Here is a 23,108-nt window from a genome sequence, read left to right as displayed (position 1 = left end):
GATGGACCTATCACACCTCATATCCAAAACACCCTTGTGTTCTTGTTTGGTGTGAGGAAAAAGAAATCAAAATGAACAAAAGTAAACAATGATATGTTGTTTATTTAGCTGGAGAAAAAATAAAAACATGATTTTTTTTTTAAAAAGTTTAATTGAGTAATTCGTTTTTAAAAAGGAGTGCTAAAAATACATTCTGTAATATACTTTTTTGACATGCTCTTAATTAATAATTAAAATTATTGAAAATAAAAATATAAAAAATAATTAAATTTTGGATAAAAAAGTAAAATTACCTAACTTTAATATTTTTTAATAAATTTTAATATATAATTAAAATTTTATTACTAATATTTTTTCATTCTTAAGAATATCACCATTTTTTTAGTCTCAGTAAAATTTTATTTAATTTTAGTTCTTATGTTTAAAAGGACATGATTATAACCTTTGTTAGACAAAAATTATTTATTTTTTTATACTTTCTAAGAATTAAAATAAAATAAAAGTTTATAGAGATTAAAATTAAAACTAACAATGTTATAAAAATTAATTACTGAATTAAGCTAAATAAAAGTTATTTTTCTATTCTTATTTTATTTCTTTCCTTGGTTTTTCTTCCACTACACCAAATGAAGCATTAATGATGAAAAGGCTTTAGTCTCTAAATCTTTAGGAATTCATAACAGTTACGTTACTTTCATATCATGTGGGAAAAGGATATGATGTGTGCTTAGAATTTGGAATGTTTTAAAAAATATAATAAAATTTAGAACAACTAAAAATTTATTAAAAAATGTGGTCTAATTATTTAATTAAATATGTATAATTATATTTGTTAGTTTCAGTGTTGAATTAGGTGGAGATAGCTTAAATTGACCCCGGTGCATGTTAGTTCACACCAATATTTTAATTAGATTGTACTTCCCAAATATCCTTTCAAACACGTCCTTTCAAAAGTTGTACACAGAGTTATGACTCACTACCTATTTCATTAAATTGGATCTGTCCATTGACTTGATTAAGATGTTATGAATATCGTTAATTAGTGTAATTAATATAATAATACAAACGTTATAATTGTCCTAAACTAATCTAATTTTGAAGCCTTATATTGAATATGTTGTATTTCTTTTTTATGTTTGATATTTTTTAATTATGACTCCTAATATCATATTCAAATTTTGAATTAAATCCAATCTAAAAGTAAAAGTCAGTGATTGAACTTAAATTTTAATGATTTATTTATTTAAAATGTCTTAGACATTTTAGATCTGAGATATTCTTGCTTATATGCCCTCAGATTTATTGTCAGTGTGTTGACAAAGAAAAAATATTATTATTCCACCAATGTAAATTTTTTTATTGTAATATTTTTTTAATAATTTTTTATATGATTTATAAAAAATAGTTATTTAAAATATATATTTTAATTAGTTTCATGATCAAATTTATATTATAAATTCTCATAATAAAGTTATATTGAATGGGTATTTAATTAAACTGTTTAGTGTGCTGCCTGAATGCACCTTTAAACTTTACTTATTATTTTAAGTATATACTATGATTAATATATAAGCATATTAATTCTTAGGTTTTAACATAATTACACGTGCAAAGTAAGATTTTAAAATACTAAAACTAAAAGAAAGTCACGTGAAATTCTAATAGAGAAGAAGTTACAAAAAGAGCTCTAATAAAAAAAAATAGCCAATGTTATAACATCTTACACAGATAATTAATTGTATATATAACTAATTAAAAAGACAACATTGATAAAGTAAAAACTCTATAATTGCTGAAATATATTGCCAAATTTAAGCATCAATATATCTGTTATAGATATTGTTACCTTTGCACTTTGTCGCTTAGAACTATTAAAAGAGAAGCAGCAACACCATTGATAAAAGAGTTCTACCCATTGAAAAAGTTTTAAAAGATCAATAATGTGTAATTGTTATATAACAACAATTAATTATCACTTCATAAACTGATTTAGCCTAATTTAGATCCGTTTTAAATTGGTTCGCACCACTCAATTACATAACCAACTTAATAATTCACTTGAATCAATTACTTACCCATATATGTCATAAAGCACATCTCTTGAATATTTAACAAAAAAAAGAAGATGAAGATAAAACAAGACCATGGAAATTTATTAGAACAATACTCGATACTTTTGTGAAAAGAAGTTAAAGTTCATAAGAAAGCAAAAGCTAACTATTATTAAACTATAATAATAGTCATTAGTATATAGATAGTTACATAAATTAAGGCATATTTACACATGGTGCGATTACCAAGCAAGGACATGGACATTGGTATATGGGGGTAATGTAGAGAGAAATATCCTTCAAATTGAAGTAAAGTTTCACTTCACAATTATTTTGAGAAGTCGACCAAACCTTTTAAAAGTTTATTTGTCAATTTTAACATATATGAGATAGAGAACATATCATTTGCCCAATGTTTTCAATAGTGCTCATCTTTTATTTTTATTTTTGGTCTTCAATAGTGTTAATCTTTTAAACATGACTATTGTGAAGGATTGTTCTTTCACTCCGTTTTGAGTTGCTACTGTGGTCCTTACAATTATTAAAGTGAATCAAACTCTCTTCTGGTGCAATTTCGTTCTCAGCCCAGATTCATAGTATGGTGTTAGATAATCCCCAATCCCTTATAGAAGATCTGTTCCATATAATATCAAAATTTGACTTTTGTAGCATTATATACATTTTTTTTCCTTTAAAATAGATAGTTACTAATTTGAAGCTAGATTTTTTTGTATATGTGAATATGGGTAGGGGAAAGTTATAAAAGTATGTGCAAATTATTGAGTGCTTTACTAATTAGATAGTAACGTCCAATAAAAAGAGTATGAAAACCTTTTATTAAAATAATATATGATTTAGCAATGTGCATTCACACGTGGTTACGTACAGGAGAAATTATAGTGACCCTTTAAAAGCAATACAACATATGATTTTCGGTACCCTCCTTACATTTTCAAAACAGAGAATTTTAGAGGGGAAGAAATAAAGCTATTTTTTTTTAATTTTAAAATTAATAGAATTATAAATTATTTATGATAATATATAAATGATTAATACACTATGCTAATGTTGATCTATCATTTCAAAATTTGTAAAATTATTAAATTAAAGTATATTTATCTAAAATGAAAATTTTACTCTCTCATTTCCTTCTTTTCAAAATTCTTCTTCTTAAACAAGTCCTTGGTTTCCAATTCTGTGTGCATTAATTAGCTCATCATCTACTATTTTTCATGGTAAAAAAAATATAAAAATAAGGGCCATGCACGTACTGCATAAAGCATTTACCGACCAACAGCTTCCTAGTCAGGTATCCATTGTACTAGGATTTGGTAGTTGATTGAAAGAAAATCCAAAAGGTAAGAACCAATTCACACAAGGTTACACTAGACAACACACACATTTGAACATTTTACATTTCAAGATGCACCACACCAGAAGTCAACGCTTTTTTGCAACTTTTTTTCTTTCTAAATACATCATTTTTTGTACCTTTCAAAAATAAAATTTCAAAATATATTAATTATTAATTGCTAAATTAAATTTTGAAATTGATGGCCGAAATTGAATTTATGTATGGAGTGTTTAAAGAAATCACCAAATTCCGAAACTCAGGGGCCCACACAAAAAATACCATAACAAGAGTTTAGCCCAACTTGAATTGAATAATTATATTTCTATACAAATTAGCCAGGGCCCAATTTGTTTCTTTATCGTTTTTTAGTTACAAATTTTGTTTTTTTGTTTGCATCAACTGTTCGCTAATCACATGTGACTGTTCACTAATCATACGTGTCTGTCTTTTCTCTTCTTCTAATCATAGGATAATGAATAAGGATGAAATGATAGAAATTTTGGAAACACAAGTTAAGATGAGACATAAAAGTTTTTCCAAATTGGATTTGCAAAATATGCATTTAAATGATATTATTTCTTATTATATTATATATTATACATGTTCAAGCGTTCTAAACATAGTATTATTATACCAAATTAAGACAACAACATGATGCGCATGAGCCATGTTTAAAAGCAAAAAGAACACTAGTACTAAACTGGTTACATTAGCTTATTCTACCTAATTGTGAAATAGTACCCAATAAATGGACAAAACCCTACGCCAAGAAAGGGATACTTACTTAACGTAATTATAAGTTTTAAGAGCAAAGACAGAAGTTAAATTTTCCATCACAAGACTTCTATTATTGTTAAGTGAGAAGGATTTCAAACTAAACCTACTAATTAAACGTGGGATGTACACACAATTACACTAGTAAGTTTAAATCCCACCAACTAGTGAATAATGTCCACACTAGACGGACATGAATGTGGGGTAATCAATACAAAACTAATGAAACAAATTGTTAAAAAGCATAAAGTAGAAGTAGCTAACTCTCTCAAGCAAGGATCAAATTAGGATGCCAAACGCACTACCATAATTAAACCAATAAGACAAATGACATGTATGTAAAGCTGCATTTTGATACCTCCTACCTACCACAATCAGCTGCAGAAAATGAGAATTTTACATCAAAAAAATAACAAGGGCATTTTTTTACAAAGGCAAATAGGAACAAACAGCAAATGGAGTCAGTAAGTCGTGTGACTACTATTGCTTCTAGAAACAGTGCTTCCCATGTTAGTGGGAAAATGTATGTGTCTTTTTAGACTGTACATACCCAATGGCATAGAGAAACTCTGCCACACTTTCACCATCTATCAACAGCACTTAATAATCCAGTGAGGAACTGGTGTCAGCAGTTTCATCCTCGCTAAAACTAGACGGCATCTCTGCAGCTGATCTACATGATCATACATAATGCTTTAGAAAAGAGGCCTATGTCCAATAACAATTTGGATGAAAACTTTCTAAGTAAAAGCAGAAAACTGTCAATTTTACCTTTTAAGCTCATACACAACAAGTTGACAGACAAAACTTAGATCAAGTTCTTTGTATCTTGCCATCAAGTTCTCCATTCAAATGAGACACACGGATGCTATTTCGAATAATAGTTAATTAAGTATATTGCAAAATGTAAAATAAATATTATCATTTAATTGAAGAACTTGATGAAAGAATCTGGAACCAACACCACAGGCATGATCTTTACCACTAAAAATAAAATTAATATGGATTTCCAACATCCATTACTGTCTACTGCCTCATCATTATTACTGTTGGTATAGATGAAAGTGAAACCTCATTTTCATGAGGCAAGCAACATTCACCCAAACATAAAAAATCTAAATTATAAAAATAAATACTGCTAAGGTAGTGTTTGGCTCAACATTTTAAGGCTTCTTTTTCCCTTTAAAGTAAAGGCACTTTCAATTAGCTCCTAAGAAACTATGTTTTTGGGGTTTTGTTCATGAAAAGAAGCTATTTTATTTTTAAGAGCTTTTTTAAAATTGTGTTTGGCTCAAATTTTCCTTTAAGAAGAAATGCCCAATAATAGCTACCTCAAACTCTACCTAAATAATCTACAGAGAAAATTATTGGTCACATTGGCACCACAAAAAGCAAGAAAAACAAACATAGACATGCAGATGATCTCAAAAATTTCTTAAGAGGACCCGAGCAATTGCATAATCATGACAGACAAAAGCAAACAAATATAAATAATGACCTCTGATTTTTCCTTTGTTCCATCTCAGCACCAGGTGAGTTTTTCATTTTGTATTGTTGAAATGTATCAACTTTAACTCGTTTTGCAACCTACACACATAGTAAAGAGAAACATCATATACATTCATAGAAAAGGGGAGTTAACTCAAAAGAAAATCAAATAAACACATTACAATTTAGACATCTAAAACTCACTGTGATTTCATTTGAAAGCATCCCTGCTCCATCTACATCACGATATGTATTTTTTGTCTTCCTGTCCCCCTTAAACATCTCTTCCTGTACATATGAAACAAAATATAAGAATTTTAACCAACTGTAAGCAGGATAAATTCAACATTGGACATGCAAGACACAGAGAAAGTGCAAATATATTAATGAACCTTTGTGATCCTAGCAGATAACCCCCTTTCTTCAGTATCCATAGAAACTCGGGAATTTCGAATTGAACTTGACGGTTTAGATTTTACGTGTTCTCTCCGTTGTATATTCTTTGGCTTGATGTTATCATAACCGTGTCGCAGCAAGTCTGTCTGCTTAACTGCAAGCTTCTCTTCATAATGATCACTGTGGTTAGAAGCAGAATCAGATCTCATCCCCTCAACACCATGCTTAGTGCTCATTCTATGATTCTTACTATTATAAGCAGATGCTTCTCCAGGAGAGTCTTCATACAAATCTAGGGAAGAGTTCCTTCCAGGAAAATGATGAGCATGACTATAAAATGCTTGCCTTTGTTTTATATTCTGGCGGGCTTTTTTATCTTGTTTATCCTGGAAATCAGATTCATGCAAGGAGCCAAAGTCAGCTCCTTCTATATGTGAATCTTGGGAATTAAATTTAGCATTATATGAATCATATCTCTGCAACGCACAAGTAGAAGAAAGTGAGGAAGCAAGGATATTTATGTCACGGTAATACACTGTTTGTTATGTTTTCAAACAGGATAAGTTTAAGGGTGTTCAACAGCAATGAAAAGATTTTACAGGAGGATTGAGCAGGCACAAGAGTAAAATTACTGTTAGAACTCATAAAGCACCCACAACTTCTAATCTGTTAAAACATTTACCCTGCGGTCAAAAAGACTTTTAAACAACAGAAAAGTTGTACAATTTCTTTCATATTTTCTTTCCTCTTAAGCAAAGGTAATAAATAAAAGGGTCAAATTTAGTTCATTAAAATAATCAGTCCATTTTAGCCACATTTTATTTGTCATTCTTTGGGAATCACCATTCTTTGTTTTAGGATAGAAATCTCATTCCAAGGAATGATCATTGCTAAAAAGAAAGATAGGAATCTTTTGCTATTTTGTTAGAGTCATTGACAAGATTGATCTTAAACATTTATCAAAATTCAAAACAGTTCACAAGTGTATTCAATTCATATGTTGGGTAATATTATAATGAGTAAAAATTGAAGCAAAATTTATTATTTTGATTTTTCAAGTCCAAGGTTTTTTTTTTTTGTCACAAAGCTATTCCATTCATTCCATTTCTATCTAATCCTAATTAAACAAATACCAACTCGATGACTTGTAATTGGAATATCACTCCATTCCCTACATGTCATTCTCTTGACCATTCTCTTATACCGTATTTTTAGACTACATGAATCTTCTTAAAGTCAAACATAATAATTCTGAAACCAATATAATTGCAAGATGATTAGATCCATTTTCCCTGCCACTCTTGACGAAATCCAAACCTTAAATACTTATAGAGCTATCAAAGGTCAGTTAAAGGTTAATGTTATACAAATTATGAGAGTCAACAAGTCAGAGCTGGGTTTTTCTGGTATGTTTTCTGGGCTTGTTTTGAGTAAATCATTCCTTCTCATCATATGCTTGTAGCATAAATAATCAGGCGGCTGCTCAATCTCTCAAACATGTATTATACAATTAAACAGACAGTATTTAAATACTAGAATCATAAGAAATGCATTACAAAGGTCCACTTACAGAGCTAAGATTGGGTTGCCTTTTTACAGCTGAGATTTCTGGAGAATTTGGATGAGGAGGATTTGCAACACCATATGGTTCTGCCATAGCATTCATTAGATTATAAAGGTAAGAATCTCAATTTATTCTTAAAATGACTTGATCCAGTTAGAAATATGGTTTAGAGTTAATGAAAGAGAAAATAAAACCCTTACACCCTAGCTAAGACCAAAAATTTATAGTAAAGCATCACATTGCATCTCTCTACAGGAATTAGCTCTCCAAATTTAAGGATAACTAAAACCGCAACTCCTTCAATACATGTTTGCTGTGTCTTTTGGGCATTTACAAACAAGCAAATATTGATGCAAGCCATCAGCTTAAGAAAAAGGTAAATTTAGCTAGATGAAGGAAGTAACTAAAATATAGTTTTGAAAACTTAACTTCTTAAAGTAACTTGGTGCTGATGCTAAAAAATCATATCCAAAGCCTCAAATCATAAAAAGTAAAAACCCTGATTTATGAGTAGTGACGTAAGGCATATAAACTAGATCATACGTGAACAACAACCTTTTGACAATCTTAATATAGACCATAAAATAATCTCATGAGATTAATTGTTATTGATTCAATTAGTTTAATGCTAAGAAGACAACTGCTTAAATTCCCTAAAAGCATATAAAATAATCATCCCAATGCATAGCATCTAAACATGATGCAGGTTAGTTCAAAAATATTTATTTTCTGTTCTAGAAACAACTCACCCCCTATCACACCAAGTTTTATCATCAAGCATTCACTGCTATGTCAAAAAAATAATGGTGAATATAATTTTTTCACAATTTGATGCTTACAACATATCCTTTGACCCAAAACAGAAATTATTTAAATACTAAAAATCATTTCAGTCATACAAAACTAATTGAACAACATTGAAAAAAATGGGAAAACAGAATATGGTACAACCTACCATTAACTAGATCAGCAGTTTGGCCTTCAAATGCACCTGGGGGAAGTGGATCAAATTCTACGCCAAGTAGTGGACCATCTTCGTGGTAATGCCTTCCTAATTGCTTCTTAACAGCAGTTATAGCAGCATGTTCTATCTCACCCTTCACTTTCAAATATCCTGATGGTTTATATCCCATGTTAATTGCACCTTTGGGATTTACAGGTGGAAGAGCTCCGTTAGGTGTAAGATATCTAGAAGGCTCCATATCATACGGATCCTGGCCTTGAGGAAACAACCTTTCTTGCAAAAATGAGCTGCTCTCAGAGGATGTGTCATCCATTTCACTGTCGTTTTCACGATAACAGTTCCTACGTCCATGGGTCATATCTGCAACTGAAAATTCATGATTGTAGAGGCCATGGCTCTCAACCTCCTTAGGATCCAGATACTTATAATCAGCATGTTTACTGCTTCCACATGAATCTTGCCCAAGTCCACTGCCACGATCCTGGATGACACCACTTGAACGATCTTGTCGTCCATTAGCAACAGTTTCATCTTTTGACAATCTTTTGTCTTTTAACCGTCTGTGACAAAACCATCCAGATATCTGCTTTTCTGTCAATCCTAACTCCTCAGCAAGTTCTACTTTCATTTCCTCTGTAGGATATTTGTGCACTGGAAACAAAGGTGAAAAAAAATGAAATTCCTCAAAAATTACCCCTTTGCAAGATAAATTCACACACACACACACACACGTATATATATATGTGACAAAAAAGTATATTCCTACCATTATAAAATTTCTCCAAAGCCATAACCTGGGCAGGTGTTTTCAGTTTTCTTTTCTTATTTTTCTCCATGGAGACTTTATTTTCTTCTGACTGCAGTTCACTTGATTCTAAACACCAAAGAAAAGCAGGGGGTTTAGCACGTGTTAGAATGGGAAAAATAAAATAATTACAGTAATGCATGCAAGACGATACAATAGTCAACAAACATCTTCTGTCATATTAACCACTCAAATTGATCCATAAATGTCATGGAATCACACACACGACTATATACTAAGGGCAGAACAGTGATGACAAAATGAAAAAGGCTATCCTTAAATTTGGAGAAAGAAACCCTAGAACACCACTCCAGAGTCCAGGTGTGTGGAGTATTCCTTTGACTCAAGTTAGATACTCTCAAAGAAAATGGTTATTATTCAACAGAAAAAACCTGCATAATGTCTATTAAGAGGGTCTATATATGCACCAACAAAAAAAAGATAAAATCCTGAACATACGATCAAGATTACAAACTCTAAAGAAAATCCAAACTAACTAATTACCCTAAACATGAAACCAATTTAAAATCCTAAATAATATTTAATTAGATCGTAATTCAATCTCCATCACAAGGCATAAGGGAGCTGAAATCCCAGGCGTGAGTATTGGTCATTTAAAAAATCAAGGCAGAGAGCAACCAGACAAATCCAAATTTGGGGGCGGAGAAAAAGCAGAATAAAAAAAGTTCATTCTAAGTATTGATGTCTATTCTAAGACGATCAAATATAGAGACATGGTTGTGCAAATGCTCGCATATATCGAAACATTAATAATTAATAGTGAGAAAAGTTGACATTCAAACACATCCACTAAGTGCACACTAGCATTAATATTATTTTTCATATGATAAAAGTTTGCTACAAACAGCTTATTTGTTGCAACGGATCAGTAACAGGTTCCTTATTTCTTCAAAAAATTCTAATCTCAATTAAGTAAAACATAATTAAGAAAAAATCAAAATCTCACAGTTTTTCACGAAGAATGCATGATTTTTGCTAATCTTTCACAAAGGACAGCAATAGCAACCAAGCCTAATTCCACACATCCCACACGGAAAGTAGATCCAACCGTAGACACCGGTTTATGGTCATTGACTGACCAAACAAAAACCTTTTCAAATCATAGGATAAAAAAAGCATGGAAGACAAAAATGTATGAAGACATCGAATACTAAATTTCAATTATGATCAAAATTAATCAAACCCCATTAACACCCTCTAGTTTTACTTAGTTTCCCAGAACCCAAAGTCCCCAAATTCAACTCCTTGGTGTCATACCAACAATTACAACAACCTAATGCAAACAATCCACACTCTGGGTTTCAATCAACACCAATCATTCAAATTTAATGCATGAAAATTGAACTAATCTGAACAAAATCAACCACCAAATCAAAGACCCAAATCTCTGATAAGACCAAAGTTGAAGATGGGAACACAATACCTTCCATGGGGATGAGGAATTGGGTGAATAGAGATCCTCTGTTCAAGTTTTGGGGGCAAAGCTGCAAAATTTTTCAGTGGGTTATGAGAAAAACGAGACCCGTTTACGGCAAACGAAAAAGGGAATGCGACATTAGCATTAACGTGTTATTGTAATTGTATGCGTTTTGGTTTTCAATTTGACCCCCTAACTCCGCTTAGGAACAGAGAAAGGAGCTTCTGGTGAAGATGGAAAGACAAAGGCTGAACAAAAGAAACAATTTCAATTCGTCTTATGTCGTATTTTGCTTGTTCCAATCAGTTTTTGCATTCCTCATGAATAAATTAAAAATTTTAATATAAATATATTTAGGGAAATTAATCCCATGTAATTTATACTGATTTTAAATTTTGGCCATTATAAAAAAATATAGATGAAAATTTGTGTCTTCTGTTATAAATTTAATCAACTTTAATTAGTGAGATAATAAAATTAATATCTAAAATCCTTATTCTTAGGGGAAAAAAATCTCTTTGTAATTTATATCGTGAAAATATCTATTTAAATCTCTTAAGATAAATATCTATTTTAATCTCTCAAATTATAAGTTTTCATTGTATTCATTTTTAACTTAACAAAAATTCACACTAATCTTTCACTTTATTCACCATTTGGATAACACTGTTGATACGGTGATAAATATATCTACGTGTATAATAAATTATAAAATTATTAAAATGTTAACTATTGTTGTTTAATTAATAATCAGTTAATTTTTACTTTATCGTTTAAAGTAAAATTCATATTTTAGAAGTGTTGAATTTTTTAATACGATCAACTTAAATTTTTTCAATTGAGAAGTGTATATTTTAAACAATATAAAGATGTAACTTATAATTATGAATTAAAATTTTAATTCTTGAAATTTTAATAATTTTAAGCATTGATTTTTAAAATATATATCAATTTACTCAAATTGCAACTTTTAAAGTATGTTTATGAGTTGAATTTATTCATAGATTTTTTTTAAAACAAATTCATCTATATTAAAAATAATTAATTACTAAATTTACAAATAAATTAAATTTAAATCAAGAGTTATTGTTGAATAAAAATAAAACACTAATTTTTTTATTTTTTTTATTAAATAAGGCTAAACTTTTAAATAAAAAAATTAGATAGCATGTTTAAGTTAAAAAAAACTTAAAAAATCCAATCTTAAAAAAAATAAAAATAAAAAGAGTCTTATCAGAAAAAGAAAAAAGTTGACAAATATTAAGACTCAACTTAGCCAATCAATCGACACTTTATTTTGTCTTACAAAAAATATGACTAAACTTAATAAATTTAATATTTTTGAGCAAATTTTAAATTCTGCTAATTGCAAAACACTAATTAATTATGACTAAAGATTATCTGAAAATAAATTATGATAAATTTTTAAGATAACTTATTTTTATAAAAATTATAATTATATTTATTACATAAATTATCATGTAAAAAACTTCTTAAATAAATATATTATATACATTACTTAGATTATAAAAAAAAGAAACATACACTTAAAATATATTTCATAATATATAATTCATAATAAATAAAATTAATACAACAATGTTATCATGTTATAGAGAACTATTAATTAAATCAATAAATCTTACTATTTATAACAAAATAAAAAATATAAAGTATTAAGTTGACTCAAAACAAAGTTTAAACCCATTCTATTAGGAAAAAAAAAAGTTTAAACCTATTCCTAAACTCGTGAACATATTAAAATATATTTTAACTAAATTTTATGAGTAAACTAAAATAAATTATAAAGATCTCTTACTTCTACATGTTTATAACTCTAGATGAATAGAATGTTTAAACAAGGATAGAAAATTCAAAATCACATTTTATTTATTTCTCTTTTAATTTTCTCATCATGAAAAGAAGATCGATTTAATTAATTTAAAAATTATTTTCACTTAATTAAAAAAAACACATATTTTTTGTAAATTAATCTCTTATTAAACACGCCTTAAGTCTCAAACGTAAATTTTTTCTTTACCTTTATTTACTGTCTTATCCCAAACAGCATAAAACTCCAAAAATTTCCCGTCTACTTTTCTTTGATGAACTTTCTCTCCAACCAAAAGGATGAACGTATGTTGTTTACTTGGGTACATGTGATTGCGTAGGTATAGGTTGGGTCGGATCATTCAATGTTTTCTTCTGTGTCGTCTCCCCCCATTCCCAACTTCTCCTTCACACATCAATGGCCAAACTGATACACAACCTAACTCCACACTCCTCACCCTATCTGGGCCCCACCATTCACAATCTCCTTCGTTCCCGGAACTTTCCAGAAGCTCAAGCCCTTCTCCTTCGAATCATCACAAACACGCGCGTTTCACGTTCCCAACTCATCGATTCTCTCCTTCTTCCTCCTTCTCCCACGCGCGCAGATTCCACCCTAAATGCCACCGTTTTTGATTTGTTAATAAGAACTTATGTTCAAGCTAGAAAATTGAGAGAAGGGTCTGAGGCTTTTCGCTTGTTGAAAAAAAGGGGTTTTTGCGTTTCCATTAACGCTTCCAATGCTCTTCTATCTGCTCTTGTGAAAATTGGGTGGGTAGATTTGGCTTGGACCGTGTACGAGGATGTTGTCACAAGTGGGACACAGGTTAATGTTTATACCCTTAACATCATGGTTAATGCTTTGTGTAAAGATGGAAAGTTTGACAAAGTTAAGGTTTTTTTGTCTAGCATGGAGGATAAGGGTGTTTACCCTGATGTTGTCACCTATAATACTCTAATTAATGCGAATTGTCGTCAAGGGTTTGTGTTAGAAGCTTTTGAATTGATGAACTCGATGAAGGGTGTGGGGTTGGAACCTGGTATTTACACTTATAATGCTATTATCAATGGTTTGTGTAAGAAGGGAAGTTATGAGAGAGCGAGGAGTGTTTTGGATGAGATGTTGGGGATAGGGTTGAGTCCTGATGCTGCCACATTTAACCCTTTGTTGGTGGAAAGTTGTAGGAAGGATGATATTTGTGAGGCTGAGAAGGTTTTTAATGAAATGTTGGGTTGTGGTGTTGTTCCTGATTTGGTTAGTTTTGGTTCAATCATTGGGGTGTTTTCAAGAAATGGGTACTTTGATCGGGCCTTGGCGTATTTTAAGGATATGAAAGGTGCTGGGTTGGTTCCTGATACTGTGATTTATACTATTCTTATTGATGGGTATTGTAGGAATGGCAATATGGCTGAGGCTTTGAAGGTGAGGAATGAAATGGTTGAGCAGGGTTGTGTTATGGATGTGGTTACATATAATACTCTGTTGAATGGATTGTGTAGGGGGAAAATGCTTGTTGATGCTGATGAGCTTTTTAAGGAGATGGTGGAAAGGGGAATTTTTCCTGATTTCTACACTCTCACCACTCTCATTCATGGCTATTGTAAGGATGGAAACATGACTAGAGCGCTTAGTTTGTTTGAGAGCATGACTCAAAGGAGCCTTAAGCCCGATGTTGTGACATATAATACGTTGATGGATGGCTTCTGCAAAATCGGGGAAATGGAGAGAGCTAAGGAGTTGTGGTGTGATATGATAAGAAGGGAAATATTGCCCAGCTACATATCGTTTAGCATTTTAATAAATGGGTTTTGCAGTTCAGGGCTAATGTGTGAAGCATTCAGGCTGTGGGATGAAATGATAGAAAAAGATGTTAGGCCCACCCTGGTTACTTGCAACACCATTATAAAGGGCTATTTGCGAGCGGGCAATGTGTCAAAGGCAAATGACTTCTTGAATAAGATGATTTCGGAAGGAGTTTCTCCAGATTGCATTACATATAATACTCTTATAAATGGTTTTGTAAAGGAAGAGAATTTGGACAGAGCATTTGTGTTGATTAATAACATGGAAGAACAAGGACTACTGCCTGATGTTATAACATATAATGCAATTCTTAGTGGATATTGTAGGCAAGGCAGAATGAAAGAGGCTGAGATGGTATTACATAAGATGATTGACAATGGTGTCAATCCAGATAGATCAACGTACACATCATTGATAAATGGGCATGTCTCGCAAGACAACCTGAAAAAGGCATTCCATTTCCATGATGAAATGCTTCAAAGGGGATTTGTGCCAGATGACAAATTCTAAGAATTTTACCGTTGCAGTTCGTGGAACATAACATCCCTTTGTTATAAATACCTGATTTAAAGGTTGGGGTTGAACATTCTATCCTTGAGTGTCATCTAAACTTGCCTCATTCGGTTATAAGCATTAATTTTGTATCATTGTGAGTTTGTGACAATTTTACTTATTCAGCTGTATGTTTGTTATGTGTTATTAGGTCTGGTTGTGGACTATGCCTGTGTCTTTCCTCGGCCCTGGTTCTGCATATCGCAGGAAGCACAACCCTGGACCCTGGTGTATGTCTTCTGTGGCCTAACATGTAAGTGAGCCTTTGCGCCTTGGTTGGTAACGAAGAAAAAGTGAAGGCATGTTTCGTATAGCTACCCAATTATGAATCCCTTGGTGCTGCTTTTTTCATGCTTATAATACAGAATTAAGTTCTTAGGTTAAAGCATTCTTTTTTTCTTGCTCTTGTGTAGTGTGAGAATGGCCATTAATCGCCACCTATGGTAAGTTTATTTGTATGACTGAAATTTTTTTTATTATTTAAACAATATAATTTCCTTTTTGGGTTAAAGGAAATGTTGTAAGCATCAAATTGTGAAAAAATTATATTCAGCATTATTTTTTTGACATAGCAGTGAATGCTTAATGATAAAACTTAGTGTGATAAGGGATGAGTTGTTTCTAGAACAGAAAATAAAGATTTTCAAATTAACCTGCATCATGTTTATATGCTATGCATTGGGATGATTATTTTATATGCTTTAGGGAATTTAAGCAGTTCTCTTCTTAGTGTTAAACTAATAGAGTCAATAACAATTAATGAGATTATTTTATGGTCTATATTAAGATTGTCAAAAGGTTGTTCACGTATGATCTAGTTTATACGCCTTATGTTATGTAACTGCTCATAAATCAATGTTTTTACTTTTTATGATTTGAGGCTTTGGATATGTTTTTTTAGCATCAGCACCAAGTGACCTTGAGAAGTTATTTCCTTCATGTAGCTCAATTTACCTTTTTCTTAAGCTGATGTCTGGCATTAGTATTTGCTTGTTTGTAAATGCCCAAAAGACACAGCAAACATATACTGAAGCAGTTGCGGCTTTAGTTATCCTTAAATTTGGAGAGCTAATTCCTGTAGAGAGACGCAATGTGATGCTTTACTATAAATATTTGGTCTTAGCTAAGGTGTAAGGATTTTATTTTCTCTTTCATGAACTCTAGACCATATTTCTAACTGCATCAAGTCATTTTAAGAATAAATTGAGATTCTTACCTCTATGATGTAATGAATGCTATGGCAGAACAATATGGTGTTGCAAATCCTCCGCATCCAAATTCTCCAGAAATCTCAGCTGTAAAAAGGCAACCCAATCTTGGCTCTGTAAGTGGACCATTGTAATGCATTTCTCATGAGTCTAGTATTTAAATGCTGTCTGTTTAATCGTATAATGCATGTTTGAAAGATTGAGCAGCCACCTGATTATTTATGCTACAAGCTTATGATGAGAAGGAATGATTTACTCAAAACAAGCCCAGAAAATATACCAGAAAAACCCAGCTCTGACTTGTTGACTCTCATGATTTGTATGACATTAATTTATTCCATTTCTCTCTGAAAGTAGTTTTCAATTATGTCCTTACCCTTAACTGACCTTTCATAGCTGAGCTCTATAAGTACCTCTTGTGGTCAAACCTAAGATCCTGTCACTCCTTACCAGAATTTTCTTTTTAATATCTCTGTTGTTTTTAAGGTTTGGATTTCATCAAAAGTGGCAGGGAAAGTGGATCTAATAATCTTGCAATTATATTGGTTTCAAAATTATGTTTGACTTTAGGAAGATTCATGTAGTCTAAAAGTATGGTATAATGGAATGGTAAAGAGAATGACATGTAGGGGAATGGAGTGATATTCCAATTACAAGTCATCGAGTTGGTGTTTAATTAGGATTAGATAGAAATGGAATGAATGGAATAGCTTTGTGTCAAAAAAAACCTTGGACTTGAAAAATCAAAATAATAAACTTTACTTCAATTTTTACACATTATAATATTACCCAACATATGAATTGAATACACATACATAATTTGTGAACTGTTTCGAATTTTGATAAATGTTTTAAGATCAATCCTGTCAAAGACTCAACAAAATAGCAAAAGATTCCTATATTTCTTGGTAGGAACGATCATTTCTTGGAATGAGATTTCTATCCTAAAACAAAGAATGGTGATTCCCAAAGAATGACAAATAAAATGTGGCTAAAATGGAATGATTATTTTAATGAACTAAATGTGGCCCTGTTATTTCTTACCTTTGCTTAAGAGGAAAGAAAACATGAAAGAAATTGTACAACTTTTCCATTGTTTCAAGTCATTTTGACCGTAAGGTAAATTTTTTAACAGATTAGAAGCTGTGGGTGCTTTGTGAGTTCTAACAGTAATTTTATTCTTGTGCCTGCTTAATCCTATTGTAAAATCTTTTCATTGCTGTTGAACACTCTTAAACTTATCCTTTTTGAAACATGACAAACAGTATATTACTGTGACATAAATATCCTTGCTTTCCCACTCTCTTCTACTTGTGCATTTGCAGAGATATGATTCATATTATACTAAATTAAGTTCCCAAGATTCATATATAGAAGGAGCTGACTTTGGCTCCTTGCATGAATCTGATTTCCAGGATAAACAAGATAAAAAGGCTCGCAACAAAGGCAAGCATTTTACATTCATGCTCATCATTTTCCTGGAAGGAACTCTTCCCTTGATTTGTATGAATGACAACATTTTAAAAAGATTTAATTTTTTAATAACGAGTTATTGTTCAATTAAAAGGCAAAAAATGAAACATAAAAGAAACTGGAGATTTTTCCTTTGTGTTCGTTTCTCGCAAGCAAATTATATATATCTTTTCCCATAAAAGTTAAAACCCTGGCATAATCAAAGCCCAAATCACCTCTGGAAAGATACATGTGTAGTATTATTCATTTATAAAACCTGATTGCTAATTTCATTCGTTAAAATAACTTTTAAAGAATGGATCAATTTACCTTTACCTTCAATTTTGATTTGTTAAATTATAATTCATATTCCATTTTATACAACAACAAACACGCAGAGACACCCAACTTTCATTTATTAATGATTAATTATGAAAGGGAATGTCGGCTTCTCATCATTATTCTCATTTAAATGGTAAGATTTGTGCATGAATCATGACCCTTAATGAATGTATATGGACCAATAGTTTGTACAATGGTGACATCTTCAGAAGCCTTCAAATTAAGACATCAACTACGATGATGTATAGGCCAAAAACAAACAGCTATAAAATTATGCCATGACCAGAATAGAGGGGTAGGATCCATTCAGATTAATTTGCTGAATTTGTTGGATGATATAAACATCGGTGTATATCTTGGAATCATTGCAAAATAAAATAATTACTTATGAATGAATTTTAGTTATATTAGCATTTATCAATATATAATTTTTTTCAAATAACAATTAAGCTATTATTATAAACATTTTAAACTTTTATTAACAATATAACATATTATACTACTGAATAATTTTGTTAGTTATGCAAACATTAGAATATATACTAATTATTGACATAGATCTTTAAAATCTTTACCAACAATTATTTATCTTTTAATAAAAACAGATAATTTAATTGAAGTTATTTTAATATTTAATAATTTTTTATTAAATGATATTTTTGTAAAAAATGTTATTTATTAATTTATTTTTCATTTCTTAAAAAATATACAGAGAGTTGTATGTGTCTGAAAAAATGTAAGAACTTGAAAGTGTTAATTTCTTTACATTTAAAATAAGGAATACATCATATCAATTTTATAAATTCAATGTAGTTTTAAAAATATAACACAGGTCATGACAAACTAAAACTAATTGAATGAATAATTTTGATAACTTGTAGGGGTTAACTTGACCAGCTAATTGATCAAATCTATTGATAAGATTAATTTTGTAGATTCTAACCGGCTCTGGTGATATCTTAACTAGTAATATAAAGTTTACGTTGTTCAGTATTATGATAAAACATGTAAATTTAAATATTATATGTATAATTGTATTGTAAAATTTTAAAGATAAAACAAACTAAAGAATATTGAACAATAAATATTCAAAAACCAAAATATAGTAATGTATTATAAAAAAAAGAAAAATTTATTTATTATTGATTTTCAAAATATTTACAAATTCAATATGACATAAAAAAAATTAGCATAATGCTAATGGAACTCAAAAATATAGAAGTCAAAATTTTGAAGACAAAGCCACCCTAATCCACTCAATGGCTTATGGAATTCCACCACCTCCAGAATCCACAATTTGGCCGCAGGAATTTCACTCTATCAACCCAACGACATCATCATTGCTTTGTCTAAAGATTGCACTAAATTATTTTTAATTGACTTGTATATGAAACAACAATTTTAGCCAAAAGAAACACTGAATGAAGACATAATCATGAGAACAATGTCCCTGCAAATTGCTCCTTGGGACAAATTCAAATTTTCCCAAGCAGGTGAAAAGCTTAATTACTATTCAACAACCCACAAGCCACTTTTTTTTAATAAATGTTGTAGAAGAAACTGAAACTACGGCTGCATAATGTTTTTAACGGCTGAGGGGTTGAGACTAATGATGAAATAGACAATGATGGTTATGATGTTCATTGGCTGAAGATTAAGACTTCTAACTTTTCAGTGGACAAAGAAGAAAATGTCAACAGTAGTTTCATTGTCATTGCTGATGATGGTGGAGAAACAATATACACAGATATATATACTGTGGAAATGGATAAGGATGTAATACCAGTCATACTAACTATATGCTTATAAATATATTATCTTTAAATTGCTCATTTGACTAAACAGATATATGTGCTATTCATGTGGATCATATAAAAACTACTCTCTAATAAAAAAAAACTTTGTAAAAGAAATATGCAATGAAAAGTTTTACCGCTATTAGTAATTAAAAATAAATAAATATTTGTGCCAGCAATTATTGTGACTTAGATAAGGACTAGTTTTGAATCTTGTACATATTATGTTTTGACTATAGCATTTAATAAGGAGCTGTTAACTATGAGAGTTGAAAACTGACTATGGCATGCTTACATAATTTGACAACAAAGACCAGACAACCTACGAAGTACTTCATTGTTGATAACAGGTTAAGAATGCAATAACAATGCTTAATAAATATGTAATCTTTTTACCTAAAAATTATCAAAATTCATCTTGATGTGAAATAAGATAGTATTCTGTCAAAAAGTAAACTAGAACATCGACTTATATAATATACTTTTTTTTAATTATTGTTATTTCTATTTGAATAATGCTGAATATCTCTGCCGGCTCCTTTCAAACTGTAAATTTAAAATCTCACACTTCAACTTGATATTGAATGCTTAAGCGAGGAAAAAGTATATCAAACCAGGAATTAAAAATTTAGATGATAAAATCTCAATTGTTTTAAGTTTTAGTGCTTGACTAAAGGACATGATTGTAATAAAAAAAATAAAACGTTTAAAATTCACTAACTTACCTATAAGTGTTAATTAGCTGCTAATTAAATTAATAAATTTTGAGCCTTTGTGTAGAGGTAGTTACAGTAGTTTAACTATAATTTTGTGCTAGCCTCTTTTGTTGCCTTCCTTGTAAGACTATGCCCCACTCATGTCTTCTTTGTTTGGTAATTTCTTGCCTTTTGATGAGATTCTCTTAACAAATCTGATGTATATCATACTAATTTCAATACTTATGTTTGAAGTTACATCATTGATTCGACCGACCCAAGGGGAAATTAACTAGGGCATCAAAATCAACCACCAAAATGGAGGAAATTGGGCAATGGCAAATTGTTAATAATTCTTGTAGACGAACATCGATGTTGTTCATCATCTTCAAAGTTTGGTTTATTCAATTTTTAAAAAAGACTTTCTTGGGGTGGTATTTTTCTTCAAATTTTGTCACCCGTAATTCTCAGTTTTCAATTTTAAATGGTTATTTCCATTGCTTATCACAAATGCTAGAGGTACCAAGTTGGGATTTTTTTTTATCCTGTGCTCTATTATTTTCTCTGTCTTTGACAAGATGAAGACTACTATTGTATTTTGGAGGAAAATAATTAATAAATTACATTAACAAATTTTCGTTCAAAGTAAAATATTTATAGCAATTGTTGTTGAGAAGCTCGAGAAAAACTTTAAACAGCCAACTTCAACTATGGTGTAACTAACCTCAAAACAACATTTTAGAAGGAAATTTTTTTAAGAAAACTTCACTTGACATATTAACTCTCATTTGTCAAAACTACTTAGTATTTGCTTCTTCATTCTCTAATGTTTTAAGCTAGATAGATCCAGTTGCTACCAATTGATTCTGTCAAGTCATAGCTTCATACAACTAACACATTTATAACATATTTTTTTCTCTAAGTTTTATTCATCTTTTACCTTTAAATTTTATTTATTTATTTGTTAAGTAAACTCAAATTGGGTCATGTGTGCAAAAAAAAAAAAAAAAAAACCACTTGAGTCAGATACTTTTTCTACCTCCAATCTTATTGTTTCATTTTTGGTTGAGGGGATCATAATCTTTTCCTATAAACTGTTAGGAATAAATTTCAAGATTATAATAAAAATCATAATGTATTGTCTTTTTTTTTTTTTAAAACACACAACATTAATACACAAGTCGAAGGGCTTTTCAAATCTAAAATCACACACAAATTGATATTAAATATTGACTTAAATGAATTAGTCAAACCCAGAACAATAGTTTTATACTCAACACTTCTTTAAAAATTAAATGCGAATTATTATTCAATACATAATATTTAGCTTAACTAAAACGAAAAATAAAAAATCTCAAAGTAAATAATTTTGAAGTTCAATAAAACAAATGGATATCCAAATTCAAATATATATGTTTGTAAGTTCAACATATTACTGTTCATAACTCAGTTTCATCGATTAAACACCAAATAAATATTTATAGTAATGAGTATGATATTGCAAATTGTTAATAAATATTAAAATACAAGGAGGCAGAAACATACGTTACGTTTCATATAAAAAGAAATCAATATTTGAAACTATTTTTTATTTGTTGTCAATATTTTAAATCTTTAAAATAAACTTATAAAATTATTTTATTTTATAGAATTCGTTATCTATTATATCTTTGACGCTTTCATGATCGAAATCAATTTAAAATGTACAGATCGTACAATTTGAGAAATGTTTGTACAGATACAACGAGAGAAGTGGCAAAGAAAGAAAAAAAAAAGTGAGACTTAATAAATAACATAACGAAATAGATAGATAGATTAAAAAGAACAATGAAAAAATGTTAATAAAAGATATAAAAAAAAATTAAATTCATACAATTGATGTCTTAATTTTTTGTAGTCAATTTTAAAAATTTGATTTGTAAATATTTTATCGTCTGAAATTCGATTTACATCGCACCATTTAAGATCAATATTATAACATTAACTGGTATTTGATTTTCCATATATATAAAATTTAACGAGGGTAAAGAGTTTGGAATGCTTTTAGCAAGTAACACATTTATCATGCAGTCTTATAGTATTAAAATTGGAAATTCCTGAGTTGGATTATTATATATTATTTTTCCTTCTTATTTATAATTTATTTATGGCTTCTTATCTATAAAATATCACAACTACCCAAAACAAATAAAAAAAATTATAAACATGGCAGGGAGTCAAGGAACCAATTTTTGTCCTAGAAAATGGTTTTGGACTTTCTTACAATATCCAATTATTTAAAAACAATGATTAGATGCCTGAAAAGATTAATTTATCATGTGTCTAAATCATGATCGATTCGAAGAACCAAACAAAAAGAAACACTTTTGGTTTCTTTATATTGAAAAAGGAGACCACCATTATAGTCTTCAATCTTCATCTCTCTTAATAAAATAATAAAGTTTCCAACTGTCACATTGTTTGCTATCATATGCCCCAAAAATCTACAAGAAAGACAATATAATTATTGGAGCTTTCGATATATATAATCTACAATCATTCAAAATCTTAAGGACTACACAAATAGGAATTTATATATTTCCCTTTTATATTTTT

The 23,108-nt window shown here is 30.0% G+C and overlaps 2 protein-coding genes across 7 annotated transcripts; one reads left to right on the top strand and one right to left on the bottom strand.

Annotated features, from left to right (window-relative positions):
* Nucleotides 1–4,236: 4,236 nt before the first annotated feature.
* Nucleotides 4,237–11,150, bottom strand: LOC113846537 (homeobox-DDT domain protein RLT1). 6 transcript variants are annotated; one of them, XR_003501696.1, is made up of 9 exons: nucleotides 10,841–11,127; nucleotides 9,358–9,465; nucleotides 8,583–9,242; nucleotides 7,634–7,713; nucleotides 6,060–6,539; nucleotides 5,872–5,955; nucleotides 5,678–5,766; nucleotides 4,730–4,852; nucleotides 4,385–4,557 (listed from the first exon to the last, which is right to left on the bottom strand). XR_003501696.1 is itself a non-coding variant. In XM_027474933.1 (9 exons), the coding sequence occupies exons 1-9, from the start codon at nucleotides 10,845–10,847 to the stop codon at nucleotides 4,780–4,782; spliced, it is 1,416 nt and encodes a 471-aa protein (XP_027330734.1). In that variant the 5' UTR covers nucleotides 10,848–11,150; the 3' UTR covers nucleotides 4,385–4,779. The 6 variants fall into 6 exon arrangements, 5 of the variants coding, with proteins under 5 accessions (XP_027330730.1, XP_027330732.1, XP_027330734.1 ...); XM_027474933.1 differs by having other exon boundaries at nucleotides 4,385–4,852; nucleotides 6,060–6,243; nucleotides 6,409–6,539; nucleotides 10,841–11,150; XM_027474930.1 differs by adding an exon at nucleotides 4,951–5,047 and having other exon boundaries at nucleotides 4,385–4,852.
* Nucleotides 11,151–12,918: 1,768 nt separating this feature from the next.
* LOC113846557 (pentatricopeptide repeat-containing protein At5g01110) lies at nucleotides 12,919–17,785 on the top strand. Its single transcript, XM_027474974.1, has 4 exons — nucleotides 12,919–15,040; nucleotides 15,172–15,273; nucleotides 16,265–16,344; nucleotides 17,644–17,785. Exon 1 carries the CDS (start codon nucleotides 13,083–13,085, stop codon nucleotides 14,976–14,978), a length of 1,896 nt encoding a protein of 631 aa, XP_027330775.1. The 5' UTR covers nucleotides 12,919–13,082; the 3' UTR covers nucleotides 14,979–15,040; nucleotides 15,172–15,273; nucleotides 16,265–16,344; nucleotides 17,644–17,785.
* The last annotated feature ends 5,323 nt before the right edge of the window (nucleotides 17,786–23,108 follow it).

This window comes from Abrus precatorius, unplaced genomic scaffold (assembly GCF_003935025.1).
Source record: "Abrus precatorius isolate BTA unplaced genomic scaffold, Abrus_2018 Scaffold8, whole genome shotgun sequence".
In the NCBI taxonomy this organism is placed as follows: Eukaryota; Viridiplantae; Streptophyta; class Magnoliopsida; order Fabales; family Fabaceae; genus Abrus; species Abrus precatorius.
The sequence above is the reverse complement of the archived record's forward strand: the minus strand, read 5'-3'. Positions and strand labels throughout refer to the sequence as shown.

What these genes read in the sequence shown, in the direction of transcription:
- LOC113846537 (XM_027474929.1), bottom strand. An exon ending in TTTGGAGAAATTTTATAATG is followed by an intron (nt 9,243 to 9,357) that starts GTAGGAATATAC and finishes CTTTGTTTCCAG; the next exon opens with TGCACAAATATCCTACAGAG. An exon ending in TATCTGCTAGGATCACAAAG is followed by an intron (nt 5,956 to 6,059) that starts GTTCATTAATAT and finishes TCATATGTACAG; the next exon opens with GAAGAGATGTTTAAGGGGGA.
- LOC113846557 (XM_027474974.1), top strand. Translation starts at nt 13,083, where the DNA reads ATGGCCAAACTGATACACAACCTAACTCCACACTCCTCACCCTATCTG.